Raw genomic sequence first — 27,432 nt, 5'->3', positions numbered from 1 at the left:
AACAAATTTAATTAATATCAAACTTACTAAATTACCCTAAATATTTCTGATAACATTTATAATTTTTCATTAAAAATATACAGGGATCATTATTCATCAATGAAATATAAAAATTGAATAAATAAGTTTATAAGAAAAAACACAATAATTTCACTTATATTTTAACAATATTCTACAATAATTTTTTAAATATTTAATTCTAAATAAATTTTCTACCTTAATATAATGACAAATTTATATATCGAATAAAAGTCAATGGACCCGTGCGAATGCACGAGTCTTTAAACTAGTATTATTAAAAAAAATATGGTCAAAGCAAAATAAGTGAATAGTATCATTTAGTCAAATTATCTCTTATAAAATGGGACGGAGGGATTACTTAGTACACAATTATTTTTAAAAGTGAAATGAAACACATTTTATTGCAATAACTTGTAAATGATTCCACTACCTCAACCAAGCATGGTCATGGTGATGTTTAGTTTACAAAATAAACAAATTGAATAAATTTCCCTACTGGCATCCACCTCAACATATAAAGAATACATTCAAACAACCAAACAATATTAAACTTTAGACGTGAATATATGCAATAAATACACAAATTAAAATAAACATTTTTTTCTTTCTTGGAGGGTTATAAGATGTGTATATCTTCAACACAAGCAATTGTAGAGAGTCTCTCAAGCCACTCTCAATGCCTTCTTGATATCATCCTGTCAAAGATGACAAAGTAACATGTGAATTAATTTAACTTCTCAACTATTTCTAAATATGCGTAATGAATAACTAAAACAGACTTAAATACAATTTTAGTCTTGTAATTATACTTTTTTTTTAGTCTTTGTAAATTATTTTAGTTTCGGTTGAGTTGAGATCCTCTCCATTTCTTATGTTTTCCATTTCTTCCATTACCAAAGTTTTTAAATATTTTGGGGTGTATAAATGACATTTGAACCCACTTGATGTCACATTTTTGCATTTATATTCCCAAGAGCACCGCTAGCGTCACACATTTAAACACTCGCCTATCAACACACCCATTGTTTTGCTGCCACATCATTATTTTCACTAAATGGTTTAATTGGCAACCTGTACAACCGGTTTCAACATTGTCCACCTTTTCAGCTTTCTCTCTCAAACCAGTTACCACCATGGCACCATCCCACCAGGCAAGCATAACAGATCTTTGGTAAAACTTATTTTTACTTTCGAAATCTGGTTTTCAGTTTTCGCCAGTGGTGTAGAAAACGTGGTTTTTTTTTTTGGTCTTAAAAACGTGATTTTTTATAGTGCGAACAATTGTTGAAAAATGCTTGTGAGAGATGGAGTCTGTCACAGTGGAGTCCTCAGATCTGAGTTTTAATTGTGTAACCGATGATTGTGGCGGTCAAAAATTTAGAGAGAAGTGACAAACTTTAAAGAGAGAGAGCGGGGGGTCGTTCTCAGTGACCATAATTAATGTAAGTAGAAGAACAACAAGTTTAAAATTAGAGGGGAAGAGATTAGTGTAGAGAAGAGAAAAAATAAAATTGATGAAGGACATTGACGGAGGAGGTTGGGTGCTATGGAGATATGTTGGATGAGATGGGTGATGTAGTTTTTTTTTTTTTTCAATATTGAAAATTTTGAAGATCAAAGGAAGGAAGTATAAAAACGAAAAAGAAAATATAAAAAGGTTCACACACAAAACCGGTCGGCAGGTGAGTGATTAGCAACGTGGACCACTAATTGAATGTGTGACGAAAAGCGTGTGTCTAAACGTTTGTCCGTAGCATTACTCATATTCCCAAAACTATATAATAATGGAAGAAATGGAAATAATTGGAAATGGAGAGGATCTTAACTCGTTTCAGTTAATTCAAATTCAAAAAACTGTTGATTTTTTAGTCTTTGATGTCATACGCGATTCAATATAATCACGGCACACGATATAGTAAACTAACATTAAGGAGTAAGAAATAATTTTTAAATTAGTAAAGACTGAATTTGGACAAACAACTTACCGAAACTAATAAAAAAATATTCTAGTTACCTTAAATTAAAATATATACTCCATCTACCTCTAGTCTCATATATAATCAAAGATTCATTTTTTAGGTTAACTGAATAACTGATCTATCGAATAGTCAAGAGAAAAAGTACCTCAATGGCCAATGGTTGGGTGGTTGGACTATAACGCTGGATGACATGACCATTCTCATCAACTAAAAACTTAGTGAAATTCCACTTTATTCTCCTTGATCCCAAACTTCCACTTTTTTGTGCTTTGAGGTATTTATAAACAGGTGCTGTATCTTTTCCATTCACACGTATCTAAATATAAAACAAATTTAGTCACTAAAATTAATGAGTTAATGTGTTATGTAATTTATCATAATTTAAATTGCAGTCCGTAATTACAATTACAACTGCAATATAAAAAAGTCTGCAAAAGTATCGCAACGGCAATTGAGGTCATATTTGTTCCAATATTAAAGTTGGTTGCGTAACTTCAACCACAATTTAGAACCATATTTTATCTAATGCAACTAATGTTATTGAGTTAATCATTGTTTAACATCGATCTATTTATGTTAAACAGGAACATGAAAATGCTTAGACAAACAAACAAACAATAAGAATCTTATATAGATATAATACCTTCCCAAGAATGGGATACTCAGCCTTATATTTGTCACAGGCAAAATCTTGTGCCTCTTGACTAGTCCCTGGCTCTTTCCTCAAAAATTGGTTGCATGGAAATCCCAATATCTCAAGACCTGATCACATCAACATACTAACACAATTAATATTCTCAACTTAAATAAATTTCTTTCTTGCACGGAATTGGTCTCTGTCCGATTAAGATCAGACAGTTTTAATTTAATTTCAATAATTTAAAGTCATTCAATCAAGATTGACTGTCAATAACACCGTAACTATGTGAAACTACTGATACTACTAATAGCATTATAACCATTTCCCATGAACACATCAATTAATATAATAGATAATAAAGAACATACCTATCTCCTTGTATTTGGTGTAAAGCTGAGTTAACTGAGTGTAATTGGCATCTGCAAAGTTACTGTTTTATTTTTTAACAAAAAAAATGCATGAATTAGTTAGCCACTGAAGAAGGAGAAAAAACAAAAAGAAAGTAGAGTTAGAAAATGAAAATAATTACCATTTTGAAGCAACATTAACTACAAGAAGAACTTTCCCCCTGTACTTGCCAAGGTCCACATCTTTGCCCCTTGCATCCTGGATTGACGGAGTAAAATATTATACTTATGTATATGAAGAAAAGCATAATATATATATATATATGATGAACACTCGGTATACATTTTATTTGGATATATACTAGTACACTGCTGATATAGATAATTCTAATAGATCCAAAAATTAATAAATATTATTTGCGAATTTATTAGAATTATGCACTTCAGCGGTGTACCGATACATATTTAAATAAGATGTGTATTATCGAAAATTCAACTACATACCTTGACTTTGAATTCATGAATAGAATTTTCTGAGATTGATTGTGAAGCACCCATTACTCTCTTTGTCTTCAAGAGCTAAACAAACAAACACTCTTATTAATTAGTACTCTTTCTCTTCTCCAAATTTATATGCAAGAGTTGAACTTTGTTTTATGTTTATGTCTTGCATAGCACACATTTCCATTATATATAGTCCTATCTTTTTTATGATAAAGTCAACAAATAATTTTAGTTCCAACATTTTTCAATTGATTGATTAACATGCATCAACAGTTACTAATATTTTAACAAAACTTCATTTTTTTTCTAATAACATGATCACAACCAACATGTTTATTTCATCAATGAAACAAACAAGGTTGCGCACTTCATCTTTTTAAAACTATTGATTGGTCAGCTTTACACCCTGTAATCATAACATGGCTACCATGATCTTATATTTTGGATTAGGAAGAAACAAATCTACTTACAAAATTAGTTGATATTTATTAATTTATTTTGTTTTCTAAGTATACTTCAAAAGTAAGAGACTGGATATGCCACATCAACTTTGTAATATCCGGAGCTACGATTTTTTAAAATTGTATAATATTTAAAAATAATAAAAGAACTCAAGAGCAATTAGAAAAGATGGTGCCGTTTCTTCTAGCTTAAACAAAGTTCAGCAATGATAAAACTCTTAGGGAGAGTTGCACGCCGAGGATACCTAATGTACGCAACAACAAAAAATAATTAAAAGAAAATATTAAAATTTATCAATCAGCTAAGAAGACACTATAAATATATTCCAAATTAATCTGAAATCTCTATCTCTATCTCTATTATGGTGAGATTTACATGGAGCTCTCTCGTACATTCTCATATAAATTGCTTAGGTATCATTTAATTAAAGAGTTTGCTTACGTGACATTCAATTGAATCTTTTCTAGCCTATTATGTAAAAAAAAAATCTTCTCAACAAAAGATTTTAAAAAAAAAGGAATAAAAAAAAACCTTCTCAAAAAAAGATTTAAAAAAAAAAGGAAAAAAAATCTTCATATCCCAAAAAAACAAGGATCTTCGTATCTCATTTATTTGTTTGATTGTTTGTTGGATATATACAAATTAATCTGTAACAAAAAAAAAACAACTAATTAAATTAATAGGTTATATATAAGCTTATGCAAAGTTGTGTTCTATTATATATATATACAAAACTCATTCATTGTGCAGCCTCAGTGCACACCACAATTTTGTTGGCTAAGGTGAATGTTTAAATTATTTGTGAAATACAAATTAATCGGATATAAATAAGCTTATACAACAGATATATGTTCTATTAACAACTAAATTAATCGGATATACATAAGTTTATACAAAGATATATGTTCTATTATATAGACAATTCTATTATATATAAGTTATGTTCTATAGTTCTATTATACATAAGCTTATACAAAGTTATATGATCTACGTAAAAATATTTTTATTTTATTTTGAAGAAACAATTATGTTCGTTAGGGACAAAAAATAGAAGATTTTGAGAGGACTAAAACATCTCATTTTTATTATGAGGGAGTAAATTCAAAATTCGCAATATTTTTAAGATGATAAATTTATTTAATCTGTAATTAAATATTATATATTTTCCATATAAAAATCAGGTGAACACTTCTGCTAAAATTTGTTTGGCATATATCCATTATTCAATAATTCAATTACATGTCATATTGCTGATTTAATGTAAAATTAATTCAAATCATATTAAAATCGTATTTAATATTTCATCACGGGGATTCACTTATTCAAAATTTAATCTAGCACGACGAAAAGCGATCCCCATGATGAAAAGTGTCTATAATTGATAGTGAGAACTAAGCACGAGAATTTTATTGATATTCATTAAAAAATAATAAAGAATTAACAACTATTTTTTGTTCATGGAGCGTTATAGAGTTCTATAATGGAGACGGAAGATGGATAGAAATAGAGAGATTCGGTAGGGTAAAATGGAAAACGGGAAGCATTTCTCAACCCAATATTAAAAACATACATCGAATAATTAAAATTTGAATTCTAACCGCAAGAGTTATCCTTGTTTTCATATTTTATCATGGGGATTACTTATTCAAAATTTCATCTAGCATGATGAATAGTGATCCCATGATGATAAGTGTATTTATTTCAATGGGAGAACCAAGAATGAGAAATTTATTAATATTCATTAAAAAATAATTAATATCAATATATATATATTATATATATAAAGAGAGAGAATGAGAAACGAGAAGCATTTCTCACCCCACTAGTAAATAATTAAAATTTGAATGTCGACTGCGGGAGCTATCCATATTTTCATATTTAATATGTTATCACGGGGATTACTTAATCAAAATCTTATCTAGCATTATAACACATGATCCCCATGATGAAAAGTATATGTAGATGTTAGTGAGAACAGAGTCCAAGAATTTTATTGATGTTCACTAAAACATAATAAAGAATTAACAATTATGTTTGGTTGATGGAGCCCCTATAGAGTTTTGTAACAGAGACGTGAGAGAGATTGAAATAGAGAGAATGGGGGGATCTCTCAGTGGTGTAGAATGGAAAACGGAGAAACACTTCTCACTTCACTATTGTAAATACAAATTGACTAATTAAAATTTGGATTCCGACTATGCGAATTTTTCCAAATTTTGTGTCATTGCACTTTCACTAGATTACATCCGGCTGATGAGATTTATAGGAAACCTAAAATAAATTATTTTAATTTTTTTATAATCCATGGAATTTTTTTTATAATTCCAATTTTAAGTTTTCCATCAGGTGAGTGGAGATCCATACAAAGATTTTTCCATTAAGCGTTCACGCGTGAAAATTGCTTCTTTATGTTACAATGGTCAAAGTATGTTAATATTCATTTGAAAAATAGTATAAAATTTATAGTTATTTTTTATGGGTCTTGCTAACCAGTGCCCCCGGGGGCACTAGTGAAGGAACCAAAAAAAGAAATAAAATAAAAGTTGTGCATGGAAAACATCAAAATATAGATTTTTGTTGTATTGACTACACTATTTTCAAGTAAAACTTTCTAAATTTGAATCCTTAACAAGTGCCCCTGAGGCACTATTTAGCATTTGCCATTTTTTATTGATGGAGTCCATACAGAGTCTTGGGAGATGGAGATGTGTGAGAGAGAGAGAGAGGGAGAGAGAGAGAGAGAGAGAGAGAAAAAAAATCTCAGCTTTGTTGAACGTGGAACGAGGAATGGGGGAGTACTTTCCACCCCACTATGCCCTGTAACATTCTTAAACATATATCGTATTTTCATACTCAAGTAAATTAAATTAAACCAATCTTATAAACAATTGAAAGAAAAATATATACAACATTCAAAATTAGATAAAATGAAAAATGACATAGACCAACCTTCAAAAGAAGAAAAAAACATAAGAAAATAAATATTATTAAAAAATAAAGATTATCCTATGGGAGAGATATAGAAATAGAGAGGAAGAGATAATCTCTCACGGTTGTAGAATGACAAATGCAGTGCACTTTCTACCCCACTATTAAAAATACTTCTTGACTAATTAAATGTTCATTTGAGAATCGAGTTTATAATTATTTTATATTTATAAGGTCATTATATAATCTCGGGAATGAATGTGAGAGAAAGAATCTATCTCATAATAGTGTAGAACAGGAATAAAAATGATATTCTTCATCTTGCTCTATCTCAAATTTATTTCAAATTTATCGTAGAATTTTAAACAAAATTATTTAAATAATATATCAAAATAAACACATAAATAATATTAAAAAAATCGGGATAACATATGAAAAGAAATAAATAAAAAATGATATGCTTCACTCTCTAAGGTATATATTAAGAAACACACTAAAAATTCTCTCAAAAATAATTTAGCCCACTCAAAAAAATAAGAGACTGCAATAAACACTTTTTTCCTTTACTTTTTTTGTTTGATATATATATTTGCTCACATAATTAAACTTCTTTTTTAGCTTGGTTGATAAAAAAATAATCATATTCTTTCGAATTTTGTTCGTCAACTTCATGTTTTGTTTAAATTAAATGTTGAATATGTTTTCAATTTAATTTATTTAACCAATACTTTTTGTGAAATTTAATGTGTAAATCCATATATTAAACCAAATTCTATAATCCTCTTATGCCTCCTAGAATTCCAAAACATCCTGCTTGGTTTCTATAATAATAGAAATCTGAGTATTTCCACTTTTGAGGTTGGATAAAACTCTTGTTCACGCCCAAAAAGGTAGCAAAGCAAACTATCAACCACAAGAAAAGTCTCATTTGTGTGCCGATTTTAAAGCAACTAGGAAGATTTTGTTTTATGATCAATCATAACATTCCCAATCATCATGGTCCAAGAGTCTTCAATTTATCAACTTATTGTTCTCACACCTTATCATAAAAAATAATGATAACATTATGACTGATCAAATACGGGGAGAATGAAATATTTAGTTGAGATAAGAGAACGAAAGATGTAAATTATAGGGAGAATAATAGACAATATTTATAGACACGAGCAAGACAATCGATTATATGGATAAGAGGCATCGCCTTTGCAAACACCAATCAAAGCAAGCCATCGACTAACATTATTTGAGCCACCGTCCAAACCATATATATGAAGTGCTCATCTATATCTATACTATATATAAAGAGAATACATAGTTTTAGTATGGACTTTTCATAATACCAACAATACTCTTAATTTTTTTAGTAGCAATAAAAATCTTTTATTAACAAACTCACAAAAACATAACACATCTTTTCTTTTCTTTTTTTGACACAAATTAAACACAGGCAGCCGCCGCGAAACGCGTCTGTCTGATCCGCTAGTATTCTATAATACAAATGCATTATACACGTTGCAAACTCTTTCTTCTTTTTTTTTTAACATCAAAATATATTAATAACCGAACAACCATTAAAATGCAAAACAATTTTTTTCTTCAGTTTATACCACTTTTTGTCTCTCTCAATCTCTTATTCTCTATTCTCTATGTTTGTACATCTCTAAGAGAGCACTGGAATATTAAAATTTGCAAGCTTGTAATTTGTTGATAAAGTGAAAGAATGTCAGACATTCTAAATCTATTTTAATTTTTACGTCTCATTTGCTAGATTTAATTCTACATATGTGAAACAATGTAACTACTTGAAACTTCTCACTCCCTTTGTTGTTCCTTTAGTTATTCTACCCTTTATTGTGTATCAGAGATAGAGATAGAGATATTGGACTGTTTGAAGAATGAAGAATTTCTAAATCAACAGAATCCTGGATATAACAATAAAATTTCAATCTAACCTATATCACCCGACCTATTCTACAGATCACCCATATGGGCCAACAACCAAAGCCGGTCTAAATTAAGTGGTTGTGGTTTTAAAAGGTTTGATATTTTTAGGTTTGAAACTGGCCGATGCTTGAGGGAATTTCACTAACAAACCACTGCCCCACACGGTTTTATGTAAGAGGGCCCATGGCACACAGCTTGTGTTGGCACTTGGCATACCAAATATCAAAGCAAACAATGAATGGGAGAATACATTTGAGTTGGCAGAGAAGTTTTTCCTTATATTGAGAACAATGTCAGGAAATATCCAATGAAATTTATATATACTGTACTGATCTAAATTCTATAAGGGCTTCCATGAAATAAATTATAACATTTAGCGGACGAAAATTTTGACACAACCTAAGTTAAAGTTACACCTTTCCAACAACTCTACACTGACTCCTGCCCTGCATTTTGCAGAACAGGCTTAAATACATATGTACAACAAATCTAGCAGATCATTCACATGTCCTGTGCAGATTATGTTGAATCATCCTCAAAGGAGTCCTGCATGTACAGAATGATGGGACCATAAACACCTAAACAAAAGTTCAGGCCGTTATACCTAGCAATCAAGGAGGGAAATATAAGCACCACAAACACTAATAGTTGAAGAACAGCTCAACAGTTAATCAGAAGCATACCAGACTTGGATCCTTGGTTGCTATCACCTAGGCCGCCAAAAGTTTGGACCTGACATGCAAACATAATTTTCCAGTAATTTCATAAGTCAAAGGGTCCAAAAAGATCATCTAATAGAGTTATCATGATACAGGAAAAATAGTGGTGTAAGGGGGATGAACCTCTGTTTGTAACTGGAATTGCGTCTTCAAAGGGTGGTCTAAATGGCATGTTGTTCCTGTGATTCATTGACCGGGGAGGAAATCTCCACCCATGATCTGGTATTCTAGGTGGTTCACATGGATGACACCCATATGGGGAAGGCATATCTTCGTCATGATACATAGGACCTACCCAACAACAAAAAAAAAAAAAATTCAACATGGTCAATCAATATGAATATACAGTACTACCATCAAAATATGGATCTAATATCACCATCTTACCAGGATAAGGTGGGGGAACATCCCATCTCTCTCGGTAATCATATGGAGGTGGTTTAAATCTTTCATGATTATTATGGTAGAAGTGCTCTCTCTCCATGTTTTCCACAAAGTGTTGCCTATTGGAGTAAGGAGGAGGTGGCGGAACCTCCCTTCGATGTCTCACATGCTGTTCCCCGTGAACAAAGGAAAATTGATTTGACGGCACATGGCGAGGCGGCCTTATAGAATGCCCTCTATTATGCATAGAAACACCATCAGAATGCCGATAATTTATGGGAGGTGGTACGGGGAAACTGTTAGACTCGGGCACGTGCATTTCTCTATATTCTGGGACATGATAGTCACTAATAGGTTGGCTACTACTTGGTGCAGCCGAGGGCTGAGCCATAGGGCAAAGTGTGTTGTCTTTCATACACTGCAAAAGAACCAAGTAGAAAGGACATTAGTTGTTATTTCTTGGTGCACTGTTATTTAAATAGTAAAATCTTAAGCGAAAGTTGTGAAACCATACCTGTGATTCTGTATGACCTGTTGAATTAAATACAGAACGACATGGATCCGAGGAATTTGAAAGGCGTGTTATGGGAAGTGGTGGAGGAGGAGGTGGTGGTGGAGGAGGTGGTGGTGGGGCTGATGCTGGTGGTGCGGAACATTGAGGTGCAAGCTGAGGTAGAGGAGCAGAGGACAGGGAAAGATTCTTCTCAAGCGCTGTGGTATTTCCTCTATCAACATTGCAAAATGAATTCATTTCAACATCACGAGAGGGAGCCACATCTTCCATTTCAAGCTCACCATCAACATCTTCCAAGATATGCCTGTGTTTATCAATTGTAGAAGTCATTTCATGTGCTTCAGAAATATGCTCAGGTGTGACAGCCTCAAAATTCCCTTCATCGGAATCGCTCCCTTCATTGTCATCTTCATCTTTAAGCATCCGGGGCATGCAAAACCCAGGTAGCTGCAAACTTGAGTTGCTACAAGATCAAATGAACGATTTAAGTACATACACTCCCCTGATTACCAAAAAAAAAAATACACTCCCAACAGTGTACAATAATAATTAAAAAAAGATGTACTAACTAAATCAAACCTTCCATATTCGTCAACATGCATACCCTCCATTTCTCTAATAGGGTCGTCCAAAGCCCTCTCCGTTCTTAATGATCGTCGTGAAAAAACACCTGCAGAAATTGAACTATATAAATCCAATTCCCGGATATGGTGGCGAATCATGGGTTCCGGTAGGATTCTTCTCTCCAACCACAGCCTTAAAACCTATACAATGTTAAAGATGATGTTAAAAAAGATAGTTATACACAGCAGTAAGAAATAAATGCATACAGATTTAACTCTACTAAAACTGAAACTTAATTAACTCACCTTAAGACATTGCCTACGGTTCTCTTGTGCAGCATTTCCAGGAGGAACTGCAGCAGATAATAGTCGAGGAAGGACTGCTTGGATAGAGGATGAATATACTAAACAAACATCACCTGGAAAATAAGACATCTTAAATATTCTTTCTTCTCTTTTGGTCAACAAGATTAAAGAGTAGCAAAGCAATAAACAGGTTACCTTTTAAACCTCGAGAAAACTGTGCAATAGAGTCGACAAGAAAAAACAAATCCACCCTTCGATGCAGACTTGATTCAGTTTCAAGATTATGGGCAAGAATTTCCATGACCTGCAACACAGGCCAAGGTTCCAAAAGATGCATATGGTATCAATATAAGATACGGAAATTTCTATAAAACAATTTTACATAGGAAATAACAGCAACAACCATTCAATGATTTATACTCCCATCGATGCCCGGATTCAAGAAGAATAATAACATTACATGCTACAAATTCTACGTTACACTTTGAAAAGCAAACTCAATGAAACCCCAATGTGGTTAGAACTCCAAAGCATTCCAACCTGATTCCCACATTATAACATGCCACTTTTGGTTCCAACTCAACAAGTAAATCAATGATAAACAAATGACTTTTGGTGTATTTCTCTACAGTAGAAGAAAACCAGCAATTGAATACAAAATGTAAAGGAAAAATGCAGTGCGAAATAATTATAATCTATTATGGAACATCTGAAACTAAATAGTAAAAAATAATGCTAATCATAATCTATTATGGAACATCTGAAACTAAATAGTAAAAAAAAATGCTTTAAGAGAAAAGCCTCTTGTGAAAAAGGCTAAATGACTATGCATATTCAATATTTAATGACAAGTTTCTGCTATTTAGTAATGGTAAAAAAAAATTGCATTTGGCGGAATTGAAATATAAAACCAAGGGTCCCATTATTGTGATAGTATTGAGGGGGAAAAAACAACAAATCAGCATCAATTTGAAAATTTAGTTGTTTAAACATCAAATATTAAAAACCCTTTTGTGGTCTAAGGGAGTACCCAACAAGTAGATATAAGCACATGCATGACATTTCCAGCCATACCAGGTGTAAAATGCATGAAACGTTCGCCCTAACAAAGGTAACAAAGGATAGAAACAATTTGCCAAGAACCTATACTTGTAGTAATTTTGCAAGAAACTAAACATCTTTCAATGATACATGAAGCCAATGGCAGATAGTGGGCATACTATGAAGCATGGATACAACATGGACACGTCGACACTGATAATAATTTGAGAAAATGACATAATTCAATAGAATCATGTGTCGGACACCAATGCGTGTCCAACACCAGGACACGCCTAACCCAAGGAGTGTTTGTGCTTCATAGATGGCATACCCTCAAAGTTTAGGGAAACAACAGAAGAAACTTATACCATAGTACCACACTCATAAAAACTCAAAAAATAGAAGAATGCAAAAAATTAAGGAAATATTTGTAACTAATAACCAAAACCCATTGTTATACAAAACAACTAGGGGTCCCAAAATAACAGATAGGGCCCCCAACACTGTACAACACATCTATACTATAGTGACCTCACAACGGCTACTGACTACAGCTGAATTGCACCCATGTTTTTTTTATCAATATGCCCTCTTCCCTCAAAGTGGAAGCCACAACAGAACCAGCAGACTAAATACAGACTATATAAACTATAAAAGCTAGTCTCATATCAGCATAATCTTTCACTTGTTGACAATAATAATGCACATGGAAAATCCAGATTGCAAGGGCTCAATGGTCTGAAAAACTTCCCCTAAAATAAATCCTAAATAGACATAATTGCAAGGATAAAAGTAGATCTAATATAAATCAACAAGTATTTAGATTCAACAGTAGCACCTTTTCAAAGTAGGAGAGAGAATTTTTCAAAAAGGAAAAAAAAATTGCATTACCTTATCTGCAATGCCAAACTTTGCACAGTCAATAGCTATGCGTGTTGCTCGGCCAATACTTTCCTTTGTTCTTTTCAACGTCCCGAGCATTGCTTCAAAGTACAGCAAAGCAGCACGTGCCGCTTCAGTTGACTTGCCCATTGATCTTGATTGTTGAGTTGCTTCAGATCCATACTTACTTTCATCAACAGGACCAGATAAACTTTGTTTCTGGTGTAAATGTACATCAGGACTACAGCTACCATTGTGAAGGATATTACTACTGTCTGATGTAGAAACATTGCAAATTGATGTGTTTGGAGGTGAACCTTGTGGAATGCAATCTCCCCCATCTGTCAAGGAAGTACTTGATCGAATGCCCGAAATAACCTTTTCACCTGGACAGTCAGACGTTGAAACAGAATTCAAATCCTCCTCTGGTACTTCACGTTCTACCTCTTTTACGACCTCACCCCTGAAATTCAAGAACAGTCACCAGCTTTCTTGAATAAAAGAAACGGAGTATAAATAACATTTACTCATTAAATGATGTCATTTACTATTATTGACTAATCACTGAAACATGAATAAAAAATAACAATTTACTCCAAAGGATTCCACCATAGTGAAATAGATATGAATTGGGATCCACTAAAAATGAGTGAAGTGTTAAGTGAGAAAATAAGGATTGTTATTTTAGCAAACATGTAATTTGTTATGATGTACCTACAATATCTAACCTTTAGTTTCGTAATTAATAGTAGATATTACTCACTTTACACTCTAAATTGAGTTGCAAACTTTAGAGGAGCCAGATCCACTAAATATGATCTAACAAAATATCATAACAGAAAGGGGAGAAAAGCAGAAAATTATAGTAGTTTAAGACTATAGAGATTGTTGTTCATTCTTTTTCTAATTTTTATGTGAAGAATTGTATGAAAAATATTGAATGCCAAGAACTATAAAAAGCCACAACTAAACTTACATTTCATTTGCTCTGTTAACATCATCAATTGCTGGTTTCAAACACTTCGTATCATCAGAAATAACAACCTCATTCCGAGGCAGATCAATATTATTTCGAGGGGAAATAATTTCTTTCTTTGCCACATCTGTTTCAGAATGAAGGCTTATTCCATTGTCCTCTGATGCATCAGATGATGTATTTGAATGATTCATTGTTATAATATTGTGTTCATTATTTGGTGGTAATGACAGGTGAGGTGAATCTTGATTGCTTTCAACTTCACAACATTTTGAATCAAGATTTGGAGAAATTTCCTTATGCGCCTGAATTTTCAAATCTGCATTAGTAGTATGACAAACCACAAAATCACCAAGTTCTTCAACATGATCTGCAGTACATGGGAGAACAACCTTGCCAGTTTCTTGTGCTTGGAATCTGGTTGACAGCTTATCCACTTGTTTAGATGAATCATTCTCCGTTGAAATCATTGGATTTGAATTGGCTGACAAACTATGCACAATGGTATGAGAAGAATTGCCATTGCAGGCATCAGACTTTTGCAACTCTAAACCACCACCTTCATGATTATTAATAGTTATATCTGGACTCGTCTTGATAGCCGATATACCAATTGATGTCATTCTGGAGGATGATGGTTCAATACGAGCTTGACCTTCTTCAGCAGCATTAGCTGACATGGCTTCTAAAGCACGATGAAGACGCTTAGATGGAGGTAAAGCAGCTTCATCATCCACGGAGCAAAATGGTTGATCTCTCTTAGTATTACCTGTCTGATTTTCAAAACATGGAGCAACAGTCTTTGAAGGAGAAACATTATCCACAGTTCCAATCAGGACAGATGAGCCTCCATCAGCAGAGCTTCCATTCTCACAATTTGAGGATGTTATCATCTGCGGTGGTGAGTTAATATCTTCCTTACAGCTTTTCCCTGGAGCATGTGGTATGCTATTGAGTTCTCCCTCTGTGGAAGATGATTTACCCATTCTGACTCTCGCTCGTTTCACAAGGGGCAAGTGTTCATCTCCATCTTGCTCAAAGCATTTCTCTTCAGAATTTCCACAAATATTCTGGGAACTTTGACTGGAATTCCGCACACCAAGATCCTCCTCAAGTTTAATGGTTGACTTGGAAGAATCATTGGTTGCCCTCTTCCTATTTGGGTTTCTTTTCTTCTTATTGACCACACCCTTTATTTTAAGATCAAGGCCTTTGTTCAGCTCAACTTCTTCAGGGCATTCAATAGTTTCAGTGTGCTTATAATTTGAATCCATTGCACTACCCTCATTCAAGCTAAATTCATCAGAATCATTTGTGAGAATTTCAGAGCTGTTGTCTTTGTCCTCCAAACTACCATTCAAGACTGAAGCAGATGAATCTAAATCATTACGGCCAGCAAGATCAGGTGACTTCCTAAGACGTTGATTCCGTCTTACAGATGCACCCTGTGTTGCATTGGTTAATTGGCTGCCAGCATTCTTTCCACTGTCATTACAGGGAAACAAAAAGTTTTGGGCCCGTGATGTGCTTCTATTCCTTCGTACTGGCATATGTCTATCTGTTATGAAGCCCTGTGGGCATAAGTCACCAGCAGATCTCTTTCGAGAAGAGTAAGTAAGTGGCTTAGGCGATTGTACAGAAGGAGCATTATCACTAAGTTCCATCTTTGACACCTCCTTATCATTAGATTCGTCTTTCAATACATCAGCTGAGTCATCCTCAGCTGGACATACCAAATCATGTCTGTCAACAACAGAATTTGAAGATTTTATAGGTAAAGTAGCTGTTACCTCACAAGAAACCGAGTTATCAGATGCTCCTGAGTTAATAACAGAATTTGAAATATTTGCATCAGCAACATTGCCACAGTTAGCTTCACCAAGTTGTCTCTCTTTTTTTAATTTCTCATAACTATCAACAATCTCCTTAACAGCACGAACAAAGTCAGCACCCTTTCCTTGACGTTTGACAAGAGACTGTTTTTTCTCCTCAGTAAATGCTTCAACATCAGCAGGATTACAGAAAGCACTGCACACAGAAAAGATGTAAGGTGTCATGTGCAAGTGGAAAACTAGATGATAAAGAGTACAAAAGTTTCAAAATAATTTCATTCTTTTATCATTAAAAAAAAAAAGGAAAAAAAAATGCTTTATCAGTACTCAAATTACTTAGCAGTCTACATTGCAACACATAAAGAGTCTTTGATAAGGCCCACAAAGTTGGCTTAAGATTAATAGAAACTATGGCCACTTTTTCAACCAGATCACCAATGAAAAAAATAGACTTTCAATACTTATCTGTTTACCCTATCAGGTTGGTTTAAATTACTTCATTCCCCCAAAAGAGCATTTAATCAAATTTAACACTGAACAAATTCAATCAAATCCAACCTTATTTATCATTTGATGGCCAAAAGTAAGTTATAAGCAGCAATTCTCAAATACATACATAAATTGCTAGTTTCAAAATCAAAATTTGCTTGACCAATCTTCCCACAATCAGCTCAAGACTGTGCAATGCTATGTCATAATTATTCTTCACAGTTGTCCACTCAAATACAACTGTTGAAACCCTACTCCACCGCACTCATAATAAATAAATAAACAAAATACTGAACAAAACAATACAATACTAGTACTCACTCAGTATGCAGTTACAAATATAACAGTGCTAATTGTTATTTGTTACCAATTAGTTGATGGAATAATAAATTAAGACTACAATTTTTTCTCCCAAACACTTATCTACCACTATAAAAAATTTCCTTTAAATAATTTTCACAACTATTTCTCCCATTTGGAATTCAAATAAATTTTGTTGCAATAAGCTCAGTTCCCTTTAATTCAGTTTCTGCAAATAATTAACAAATCGAACATACGCCTGCCTCATCTTATCTTCACGTGGAATTATAGACAAGGCCAGCCCCATCATGAGAATTGAGGAAGGTTATCAAATCATGTAGCATTTCAATACCTAATAAATCTGCCCTTAATTGAGAAGGATGGCCTACTCTATTACGTACCCAACATGAGTACATTTTGAAGAGTACTAAAGCTAGGATGGCCAAATATATTATGCCACAGGGAAAACAAAGGGGAAGTGTGTGGAATTACAGTGTTGATAGCATTTAAGGAAGGCATATAAGATGCAGAAAGGTTAATTTTCCACTCTGACCAATGCGCATAAATATACTTGTAATATTACTATGAGTTAGCTTGTCAAACACTGTGTGTTTGTCACGAAGGGAAGTAAACCTTTCTGTTAGCAGAATGGTCCTTGGGTTTATTGATTCACTTACTATAAGCAGCTTCACTTAGTTTTGTAGGATGAGCTTCATGTAGATTAATTCTAACTGTTATTTTTGTCAGTTACAGTTCTAACTGTATCTTGATTGGTAAATATTGTACTCGCGTAATCAGTTGTTGTAAGAGAAGACTTTAGAATTCAAAACTTTCTCTCAAATTCGCTCTCCAGTTCACTTTCGCTTCCCATAATCTTATCACATCAAATTTCTCAAAAATATAAATAAGCATAACAAAATATTGGGTCCTTAAAAAAAATGCCATGCCACTCCAAATAGTAAGCAAAATAGGGAGGGTGGAGGGGGTGGTGGGAAATTGGAACAACAAAGAGAAAAACAGAACAACATGTCGACAGTGATAATATAATAAAAACAAAAATGAGAATAAAAAATAGGACAATAAAGAACAGAAAAACAACTAAAATGCAGTTTGCCAAGGAAAGAATACACAAGGAAAACTGAGCTTGCCTTAAGTTAGCCATGCACCGGAGATGTGTGATTAAGAGACGTGCGCTGTTAGTTGGGGGCATTTAAGTTTAAAACAGGTTGGTTCTGTGTGACTCATCCGTATTTTAATGTTCCTCCATGGCCACTATGGACATCATGGTCACTCAGTTGTTGTAAGCAAAGACTTTATAATTCAAAACTTTCTCTCAATTTCTCTCTCCATTTTACTTTCTCTTCCCATAATCTTCTCACGTCATCTCACGTCAAATTTCTCAGAAATATAAATTTGCATAAAAAAAAATTGGGTTCATACAAAAACATAATGCCACTCCCGATAGTGAGCAAAATAGGGGGAAAAAAACTTGGAACAAAGAGAAAAACAGAAGAACATGTGGACAATAATATAATAAAAAACAAAAATGAGAATAAATAAATATAAATAAATAGGACAATAAAGAACATAAAAACAAGATAAATGCAGTTTGCCAAAGAAATAATACATAAAGAAAACTGAGCTTGCCATAAGTTAGCCATGCACCGGAGATGTGCGCTGTTAGTTGGGTTTATTTAGGTTTAAAACAGATAAGTTTTGTGTGACTCATCCTAAGTTTGATTTTGCTCCATGGCCACAATGGACATCCTGGTCACTATGGAAATAGCAATGACCATGTAAAATCCATTCTGCCATGACCTCTCAGAATGGAGTTTTATAATTAAAGGCAAAAGTACAGTAACAGATACCATTGGACAACATTGGTTACAATTCCAAAAATGCCATATTGGGTCCACAAAAGAACTAAATCCTACCCAACTCCTATTGCATAAACAAAGATACAGGCAAATAGCAGCTACGAAAAGTCACAAGTTAGTCTATCGAAAAAATTGCTAGTCACCAACCCCTCATGGGCAGGCTTATAAAGGACAATTTCAGGTAGAGTATTGAAGTTGCAGAACATGAACCACCTAACATTTTTATAAGTCCAGAGGTTGGCCTCATTTCTTGGTTTTTGTCTTGTTAATACCATATAGTTCACCAAAGGCAACAATATGATAATTGATAATTGATAAAGAACTAGATAATGGAGAAGAACATCTAATTTAGTTAATACCATATAGTCGAGAGGAGTGGCTCGTCAAAACTGATTTAGTAGTACAGCAGAGTGCATAGCAGCCAGCACATTAAAAACAGAATAAAATCAAAAAAACATTTATAACTGTGAGCTTTATGTATCTTCTTCTGGTTTCTCTTGTATGTGATTACAGTTGCTAGACATTTTGTTAGGATTATTACAACTCAGCACTGTTAGCTAGCAACTGAATCAACTTACCATATAATTTATAAAAATGAAGTTCAACAAACTCTTAGAATTAGAAAAACAATAATCAATTAACAGTTTTTCAGTTTCTCACTCTTTTCTCTCTGGTATCAAATTCTAATACGGTAATCTGTGGTATCAAATTCCATGGCTCTGGATCCTCCTTCACAATTTCCTCCATTTTGGAGGAAAATATGGAGATTCCTACATCACAACCTCCTATCCAGACAGATCCAATTTCCTCACATCCTGCACCTGGAAGTGAGACAGCCTGTTCTTAACTATTTGCTATGGGTCTTAGCTGGCGAACTCATCTCCAGTGAACACTAGACTGTGTGAACTTATGCATCTTGTTCTGGTTTCTGTTGTATGTGATTATAGCTGTTAGTTGTTCAGTTAGGATACAACTACGCATTCTTAGTTACTGAGGCTGACTCGCTGTACCTATAAGTATGAGTTCACTAAACTTGTAGCATTAGAATAACTAATAGATTCAGAAACAGTTTCCTCTGCTTCTCTCTCTTTCTTTGCTCTCTAGAAGTAGTATCATATTCTAATAAACAATACTCAAAAGGCATAGATTAAAGACAAATTCTTCATAAATGCTCAACTACACAGCGTAAAAGACACAATCGATAACCTAAGGCATAACTATTAACAATAAGTCGGTAACAGTACAACATGGGGTTTAATAGTAAGACACTTTTAAACTTCATATTTTCTACCACTACATCATAAAAGTAAGCCAAAAATTGATAAGCTAAAATGAATATTAAAATAGTCGCTCATATAATACTGACATTATATTTCGATCAGGTCTAACTGTCTGACAAGCTGACTCGTACAACCAGAATAGATCTTTGTTTATTGTTTCTACCATTAAAATATCCAAACTACATGTGTGCCGTGTAAACATGCAGTGCCTCTAATGTAACTTCTGATGAATAATCTTTTGCCATATTTGGATAAAGCAACAAAAAATGTGTTCTCAAATAATACAATTGTGCACACAAATCGGGAAATTAGCATTGCATATAAACACCATAAGCTATAATATGCAAATCAGCCTAGTCAAGCTCCAAGAAATAATGTCAGAAAAGAAGTGAAAGCTTAATTAACACCATCTAACAGCATATCCATAAGTTATAATAATACTATCGATATCAAATGTCCTTAAACTAAGCTTGAATTGCCTTGGTCACAAAATTTGCAAATGGCATATTTCATTACAAAAGTTTTTATGTTTGCATATCAATTGTTATAAGCATACTTACATTTGTTGAGTTCCAAAAAAGTAAACAAGCACTTTCTTCCAATCGGTGGAGTAACCCCACTTCTCCGGCTCACTGACCTGCCACAAGCAACAAACATGAAATGTCAAATGATGTATCAACAAAGAGAAAAAATAAAAAAGCAATTTCTTCCAATCAGAATTTTAACCAAAAGCCAAACTCCTCTTACACCTTTATTGTGTGTTTGGGGTGTGCGTTAGACAAATGTGAATTGCATTAGATAAATGTGAATTTGAATAAATTTAATTCTGTAAAATCGATTTGGTCAAAAATGGAATCTGGAGTGCCATAATTTGTGCTTTGACACTTTTACTCTAAAAGCAAGTTTGACATAAAACTTTGTACAAATTTGACAACCAAACCCAAACTACTTTTTATCACTTCTAGTCAAACAAAGATTTGGGAGCAAAATCAGTTCTTAACATCTCAACCATGAATACAAACAAACATTGATAGTGTGCCAGATCGGAAGTTGAAGGTATGTCATGCACTCTCTCTTCTGTCACACTCATGCTTACATCTTTCTCGCACTTCAATTTGTCTATGAGACAAGCATAGGACATATAGCAATATTTTAGCTTCTAGCACACAAAAGAATGGGAAACAGCTTCGATAAATCACAAATTCCCTTTACTACTGAACAGTCCGAAATTCAAGGACGGCCATAAATTTATACCCATCTTTGTCATTTTCTTATCACAAAACAAAAACTTAAATAAGATTTTTTTAGTTTTACCGTAAATTTTAAGTATTACCAAGTAAGCATATAGTTAACTATTTATCATTATTTTCGCAACAAGGGGCTAGATGTAATTGGGAATTCAAAGGGTGGTCTCAGCCTATTGTCACTAGTTTCTATCTTATCCATCACAATTACCAAACGGATAAGAAATTACCTTCTCCAAATAAAACCCTTTATAAGCTTGCAGTAATCACTTGGTATAATTAACACGAAATCGAAAAGATTGTAAAATCGATGAATAAGAAACTAATTCTAATACTAGGATCCACAAAAATGATGAAAAATCACACAAAAAACAAACACGCTGAACCAATAATTCTAAACTCCGCCAACATGCAGTTCAAATACAAGTGAAAAAAAAAAAAAGACAATCCAAAGTCAAAACTACAAAATCAACATAAAAATATAATCTTTGAACAAAAAATTGGAAAAAAATGAAAGAGCAGTTACCGTGGCAGGCCATGCAGGAAACCCTTTAACTTTAGCAAGAACGAGATCGCCAACTTTCCATTGACGAGCGGCGGCAGCAATAGCCGCTGCTTTGCTGCCTCCCTTTCTACGGCTAGGGGCCATCGGAGGCCGCTAAAGTGATTTGAAGTGAATCGATTGCCGAAATCGGTTTAGAAATGAAGGGATTGGAACTTTGGCGGTGAAATTTGCAGGCATTGAAACGAGATGATGGATCAGGGAGAAGGAAATTGGTTGAAAAGGAGAGACGGTAGTGTTGGAAAGAAAACCCTAATTTAGAGAGAGAGAGAGAGAGAGAGAGAGAGAGAGAGAGAGAGAGAGAGAGAGAGAGCAGAGACAAGACGAGTAAGTGGTTTTGAGAGAGAGATGAGTTTGGTTAGGTGGAAGCTGCTGCTAGGGTGCGCAAGGAACATGGGCTTTGTGGTGTTTCTTCAAGTGGGCTAACGTGCGCACAGTGTTCACAAATGTCTTCGGTGTGCACGTGATATGATTATGGGCCTCGTGCATTATTTGATACTTTAATTAATGGGCTTTGTAGTGAGCATTGCTTACCTCTCCCCCTCGCATTTTAGTACCCACAACCTCTCTAGATGAAAATGAAAATATTCATCTAATTTTACATGCTCTTCCGGCTTGAGTTTTCTTGAGTCCGAAGGACTCTTGAGGAAGAGTTAGATGCTAGAGGATTTTTCATCGACATAATTCGGTAGGATTTTCCATATTTCTAGTAGTTAATAATCATAAATTGGAGCTCGTGGTACCACTTGTTATATGTATGGCCTTTAACTTAGAGGGGTGAATAAGTCCATGATATTAAATATGAAAGTTTTTAAAAAAAATGTGCGCTTGCGTAAACGGTTCCGGGTCGGGTTGACAACGTCTATCCCAAACTATTGGATAGGAGAGTAATGCGTTATTAAACCGTTAGCGAATTTAAATTATGAAAAGCGTGCTAATAATTAGTACAATTATTTGTAATTCAAGGTGAATTCAAATAATTGTCAATCAATCTTATAATCGATTGAGATACACGAGATTAACATATTTTCAAATATGTGTAATTGATAAAAAAAAAAAAAAAATGATCCTATTGTATGTTTAAACTCTAACGTTACTTGTTCACTAGTCTACATGTTTATGTACAGTATTTCCCTTTGGCAGTTATAATGCATATGTAAATGCGCCATTACTATATTACTAATTTTTTCTAATCAAGCCTCTAATAATTTTTTGAATCAAACCAATTGTTACAAGGAAGAACAAATGAAATTAAGGAAGAACAAAATGAAATTAAAAAGAAATAGAACATAATAAATCTGTGAAGCAACTTGATGAATTATTTGATGAGTCTATAAGACGTACTGAAGCTGCTACAGAGTATTTTAAAAACGGTGCTCGTGAAATAATTAGCCAAAAAATCGATGGGTGATGCCCAAAAAATCGGGAGAGAAGGTGAAGAATTTGCATAATAGTATTTCACCCACAAATATGAAAATAGATATGATATTACTTGGGTGAATGAAGTGAAAGAATGTGGTCGCTTTATGATTTGACGGTCGAAGATAAAACGACGGGAAACATGACATATATTGAAGTGAAGACGACGACCGTAAGCGATAAAAACCGGTAACTCGTAAGTGCACACTACGTACCACACATAATTTTTTTTCTTACTAAACTTTCTATATATAATTAATAAATTTGTTAGTAATATTGTTTATGCTTCTATGTTCCTATTTTTATGCATGTTCATCTTAATTTTTTTTTATTGACTAGAATTTTGATAATCTTTATATTGTTTTTGTTTTGTTCATATTTTTATGGATAGATTCATATTTTTATTTTGTTCCTATTTTTATACATATATTTTAATAGAGTAAAATTACAATAAGGATATAAAACTTGAAATATTATTAAAACTAATAAGAACAAATTAGTAAATTTAGTAGTAACTAATTTTATTATATTAATAATTGTTCATATTTTTATGGATAGATCCATATGTTTATTTTGTTCATATTTTTATGCATATATTTTAATAGAGTAAAATTACAATAAAGGATATAAAATTTGAAATATTATTAAAACTAATAAGAACAAATTAATAAATTTAGTAGTAATAAATTTGGGTAGAAATCAATTTTATTATATTAATAATTAATTAAGTAGATAAGTAGATTTGATTAAGTGTCTTCCGTAGTTTTGAAAGTGTAGTAACCAATACGGATGTAGACTACCTACGGTGAAGTATCAACACAGTTTCACACAATTTCCAATTTGAACCGTTGATATCATATCGAACGGATAAAATTAAACGTTGTGTTTTTTGTCCTAAAATAAATTCAGTAGTTGATTTTAGATCGGACAGCTGAGATTGATAACAGCGTTCTCCTGTTTGGAAGAGATCTTTGATGAATACCGCAAGAGTGGCTATCGTTGCAACTTGCAAGAGACGATCTTTAGCGGAACACAACATATAAGTACAAGAAGGCGAAGCACAAGGTATTTTAATCCCATATTGCAATTTGCTCATAATTTGGGTCTCTCGCGGGTTTATTTTGAAACACAATCATCATAGATCAATGTGCCTCGTGGACATAGCGAAACATGAGAATGGCTCTATGTACTTTTATTTTGTTTTTATAGGTATAACTAGTAATAGACCCGTGCTATCACACGGGTCGTAACGTTACGCGTATATTTTTTTAAGTTACACTTTGCTAAGTCAACATTCAAAAAGTAATCAGTATATATTCATTAATAAATGAAGTAATATGATTAATTTAGTATATATGGTTATTTGTCTCATGTATGATTTATTTAGTATATATGATTATTTATTTGAGATTGTTATGAGTTCCATGAATCAGTAGCATAATTTGTCTCATGTATGATTTATTTAGTATATATGATTATTATTTTGAGATTATTATGAGTTCCATGAATCAGTAGTATAATTTGTTCCGTGTATGATTTATTTAGTATATATGATTATTATTTTGAGATTGTCATGAGTTCCATGAATCAGTAGCATAATTTGTCTCATGTATGATTTATTTAGTGTATATGATAGTTATTTTGAGATTCTTATGAGTTATATGAATTAGTAGCATAATTTGTCACATGTATGATTTATTTAGTATATATGATTATTATTTTGAAATTGTTATGCGTTTCATGAATTAGTAACATAATTTGTCTCATGTGTGATTTATTTAGTATATACGATTATTATTTTGAGATTGTCATGAGTTCTAATTTGTCTCATGTATGATTTATTTAGTATATATATGTTTGTTATTTTGAGATTGTCATGAGTTATATGAATCAGTAGCATAATTTGTCTCATGTATGATTGTTATTTTGAGATTGTTATGATTTCCATGAATTAGTAGCATAATTTGTCCCATGTGTGATTTATTTAGTATATATGATTATTATTTTGAGATTGTTATGAGTTTCATGAATCAGTAGCATAATTTGTCTCATGTATGATTTGTTTAGTATATATGATTATTATTTTGAGATTGTTATGTGTTCCTTGAATGAGTAGCATAATTTGTCTCATGTATGATTTATTTAGTGTATATGATAGTTATTTTGAGATTGTTATGAGTTCCATGAATTAGTCACATAATTTGTCCCATGTATGATTTATTTAGTATATATGATTATTATCTTGAAATTGTTATGTGTTCCATGAATTAGTAACATAATTTGTCTCATGTATGATTTATTTAGTATATATGATTATTATTTTTAAATTGTTATGCGTTCCATGAATTAGTCACATAATTTGTCTCATGTATGATTTATTTAGTATATATGATTATTATTTTGAAATTGTTATACGTTCCATGAATCAGTAGCATAATTTGTCTCATGTATGATTTATTTAGTATATATGATTATTATTTTGAGATTTTTATGAGTTCCATGAATCAGTAGCATATGTTGTCTCATGTATTCTTTATTTAGTATATATGATATTTATTTTGAGATTGTTATGAGTTTCATGAATTAGTAGAATAATTTGTCTCATGTATAATTTGTTTAGTATATATGATTATTATTTTGAGATTGTTATGATTTCCATGAATTAGTAGCATAATTTGTCTCATGTATGATTTATTTAGTATATATGATTATTATCTTGAAATTGTTATGCGTTCCATGAATTAGTAACATAATTTGTCGCATGTATGATTTATTTAGTATATACGATTATTATTTTGAAATTTTCATGAGTTCTATGAATCAGTAGTATAATTTGTTCCATGTATGATTTATTTAGTATATATATGATTGTTATTTTGAGATTGTTATATGAGTTCTATGAATCAGTATCTTAATTTGTCTCATGTATGATTTATTTAGTATAAATGATAGTTATTTAAAATTGTACGTTATGAGTTATATTTAGTATATACAATTATTATTTTGAGATTTTCATGAGTTCTATGAATCAGTAGCATAATTTGTCTCATGCATGATTTATTTAGTATATATATGATTGTTATTTTGAGATTGTTGTGAGTTCTATGAATCAGTATCATAATTTGTCTCATGTATGATTTATTTAGTATATATGATAGTTATTCAAAATTGTACATTATGAGTTATATGAATCATTTTTTTTATGAACAACGACATTTCCCCCGAATCTTTTAAAATTTTCATGAGCAATAATTTGTTCTCCGTATATAATAGTTAATTAAAAAAAATCATCAATAATAACTTGTTCCTTGTATATAATAGTTAATACTTTTTTCATCACTAACAATATGTTCCCCATATAAATTAGTGTAATATACTTTATAGAAAGACCTCATATATATAATAGTCACACGTGGCCTCATGTATAATTTATTTACTATATATAATAGTTATTTTAAAATTGTAATGAGTTATATGAATCAGTAACCTAACAATCTTTGAAGTTACACTTTGTTGATTAAAATTGAAAAAAATTAATCTTTGACGAAGATCTATTTATAAGTACATTATAGTTAAATGTTTCCCGTATATAAATCAGTAGCACTATTTTGTCCCTTATTTAATTATTTTATAGTATATTTAGTCTATGATTTATTTTCTTAAAAATAGTAAAATAATTTTTTTACCTATTTTTACCTATTAAGTATTAATTAACAAAATTGATTTTGTAAAAAATAATTAATGTGAAGTCTATTTTTTTCTTGATCATAATTAATATGAAATCTCATTATTTGATTAGAAGAGACCATTATTACATGCCAAAGCCCAAAACTCATTATCCAACTCAAACCTTTTAGTAAAAAAAAAAAAAACTCAAACTTTTATTATTATTATTATTATTATTATTATTATTATTATTCCAAACCCTAACTCTTTTTGTTTGTGACTTTTTATTTTATTTTTAGTATATATATATATATATATATATATATATATATATATATATATATATATATGTTCTTTTGAAGAGAGTATATATTTTTTTTATATATTGTTTGTTTGTAACTTTTCAGGGACTAAAGGGGTCAATTTTTTTACTTTAAGCTCTCACAAATCACTTACTACTATTTTCTTTCTCTCTCTTCATTGTCAATTTTTTGGAGAACTCTCTCCCCGTGAAAAACCTAGCCGCCACACACCACCTATCACCACCTTACCT

The 27,432-nt window shown here is 32.2% G+C and overlaps 2 protein-coding genes across 3 annotated transcripts; both read right to left on the bottom strand.

The window, feature by feature from the left end:
* Positions 1–419: 419 nt before the first annotated feature.
* LOC123883610 (probable glutathione peroxidase 4) lies at positions 420–3,633 on the bottom strand. The gene is made up of 6 exons (XM_045932500.1): positions 3,492–3,633; positions 3,170–3,246; positions 3,009–3,070; positions 2,644–2,762; positions 2,146–2,316; positions 420–716 (listed from the first exon to the last, which is right to left on the bottom strand). Exons 1-6 carry the CDS (start codon positions 3,543–3,545, stop codon positions 684–686), a joined length of 516 nt encoding a protein of 171 aa, XP_045788456.1. The 5' UTR covers positions 3,546–3,633; the 3' UTR covers positions 420–683.
* Positions 3,634–9,082: 5,449 nt separating this feature from the next.
* Positions 9,083–22,259, bottom strand: LOC123920997 (protein HUA2-LIKE 3-like). Of its 2 annotated transcripts, XM_045973376.1 has the most exons (12): positions 21,759–22,259; positions 20,549–20,625; positions 14,211–16,238; positions 13,244–13,697; positions 11,507–11,615; positions 11,312–11,424; positions 11,022–11,206; positions 10,443–10,905; positions 9,932–10,346; positions 9,668–9,835; positions 9,509–9,557; positions 9,083–9,429 (listed from the first exon to the last, which is right to left on the bottom strand). In XM_045973376.1, the coding sequence occupies exons 1-11, from the start codon at positions 21,879–21,881 to the stop codon at positions 9,532–9,534; spliced, it is 4,161 nt and encodes a 1,386-aa protein (XP_045829332.1). In that variant the 5' UTR covers positions 21,882–22,259; the 3' UTR covers positions 9,083–9,429; positions 9,509–9,531. The 2 variants fall into 2 exon arrangements, 1 of the variants encoding a protein (XP_045829332.1); XR_006813893.1 differs by having other exon boundaries at positions 9,509–9,835; positions 21,759–22,163.
* Positions 22,260–27,432: the final 5,173 nt, after the last annotated feature.

This window comes from Trifolium pratense, linkage group LG1 (assembly GCF_020283565.1).
Source record: "Trifolium pratense cultivar HEN17-A07 linkage group LG1, ARS_RC_1.1, whole genome shotgun sequence".
NCBI classification, from domain to species: domain Eukaryota; kingdom Viridiplantae; phylum Streptophyta; class Magnoliopsida; order Fabales; family Fabaceae; genus Trifolium; species Trifolium pratense.
Note: the sequence above shows the minus strand (reverse complement) of the source record. Positions and strands in the feature narration are given on the sequence as shown.

Bases quoted from the DNA above. Each gene is read 5' to 3' on its own strand.
- LOC123883610 (XM_045932500.1), bottom strand. From the start codon at position 3,545: ATGGGTGCTTCACAATCAATCTCAGAAAATTCTATTCATGAATTCAAA. The intron at 3,071-3,169 runs GTAATTATTTTC...AAAATAAAACAG, and splicing joins GTTAATGTTGCTTCAAAATG to TAACTTTGCAGATGCCAATT. The intron at 2,317-2,643 runs GTATTATATCTA...TTTTATATTTAG, and splicing joins AGTATCCCATTCTTGGGAAG to ATACGTGTGAATGGAAAAGA.
- LOC123920997 (XM_045973376.1), bottom strand. From the start codon at position 21,881: ATGGCCCCTAGCCGTAGAAAGGGAGGCAGCAAAGCAGCGGCTATTGCT. The intron at 13,698-14,210 runs GTAAGTTTAGTT...CTTGAATTTCAG, and splicing joins GTTAACAGAGCAAATGAAAT to GGGTGAGGTCGTAAAAGAGG. The intron at 9,558-9,667 runs GTTCATCCCCCT...TTTGCATGTCAG, and splicing joins AATTCCAGTTACAAACAGAG to GTCCAAACTTTTGGCGGCCT.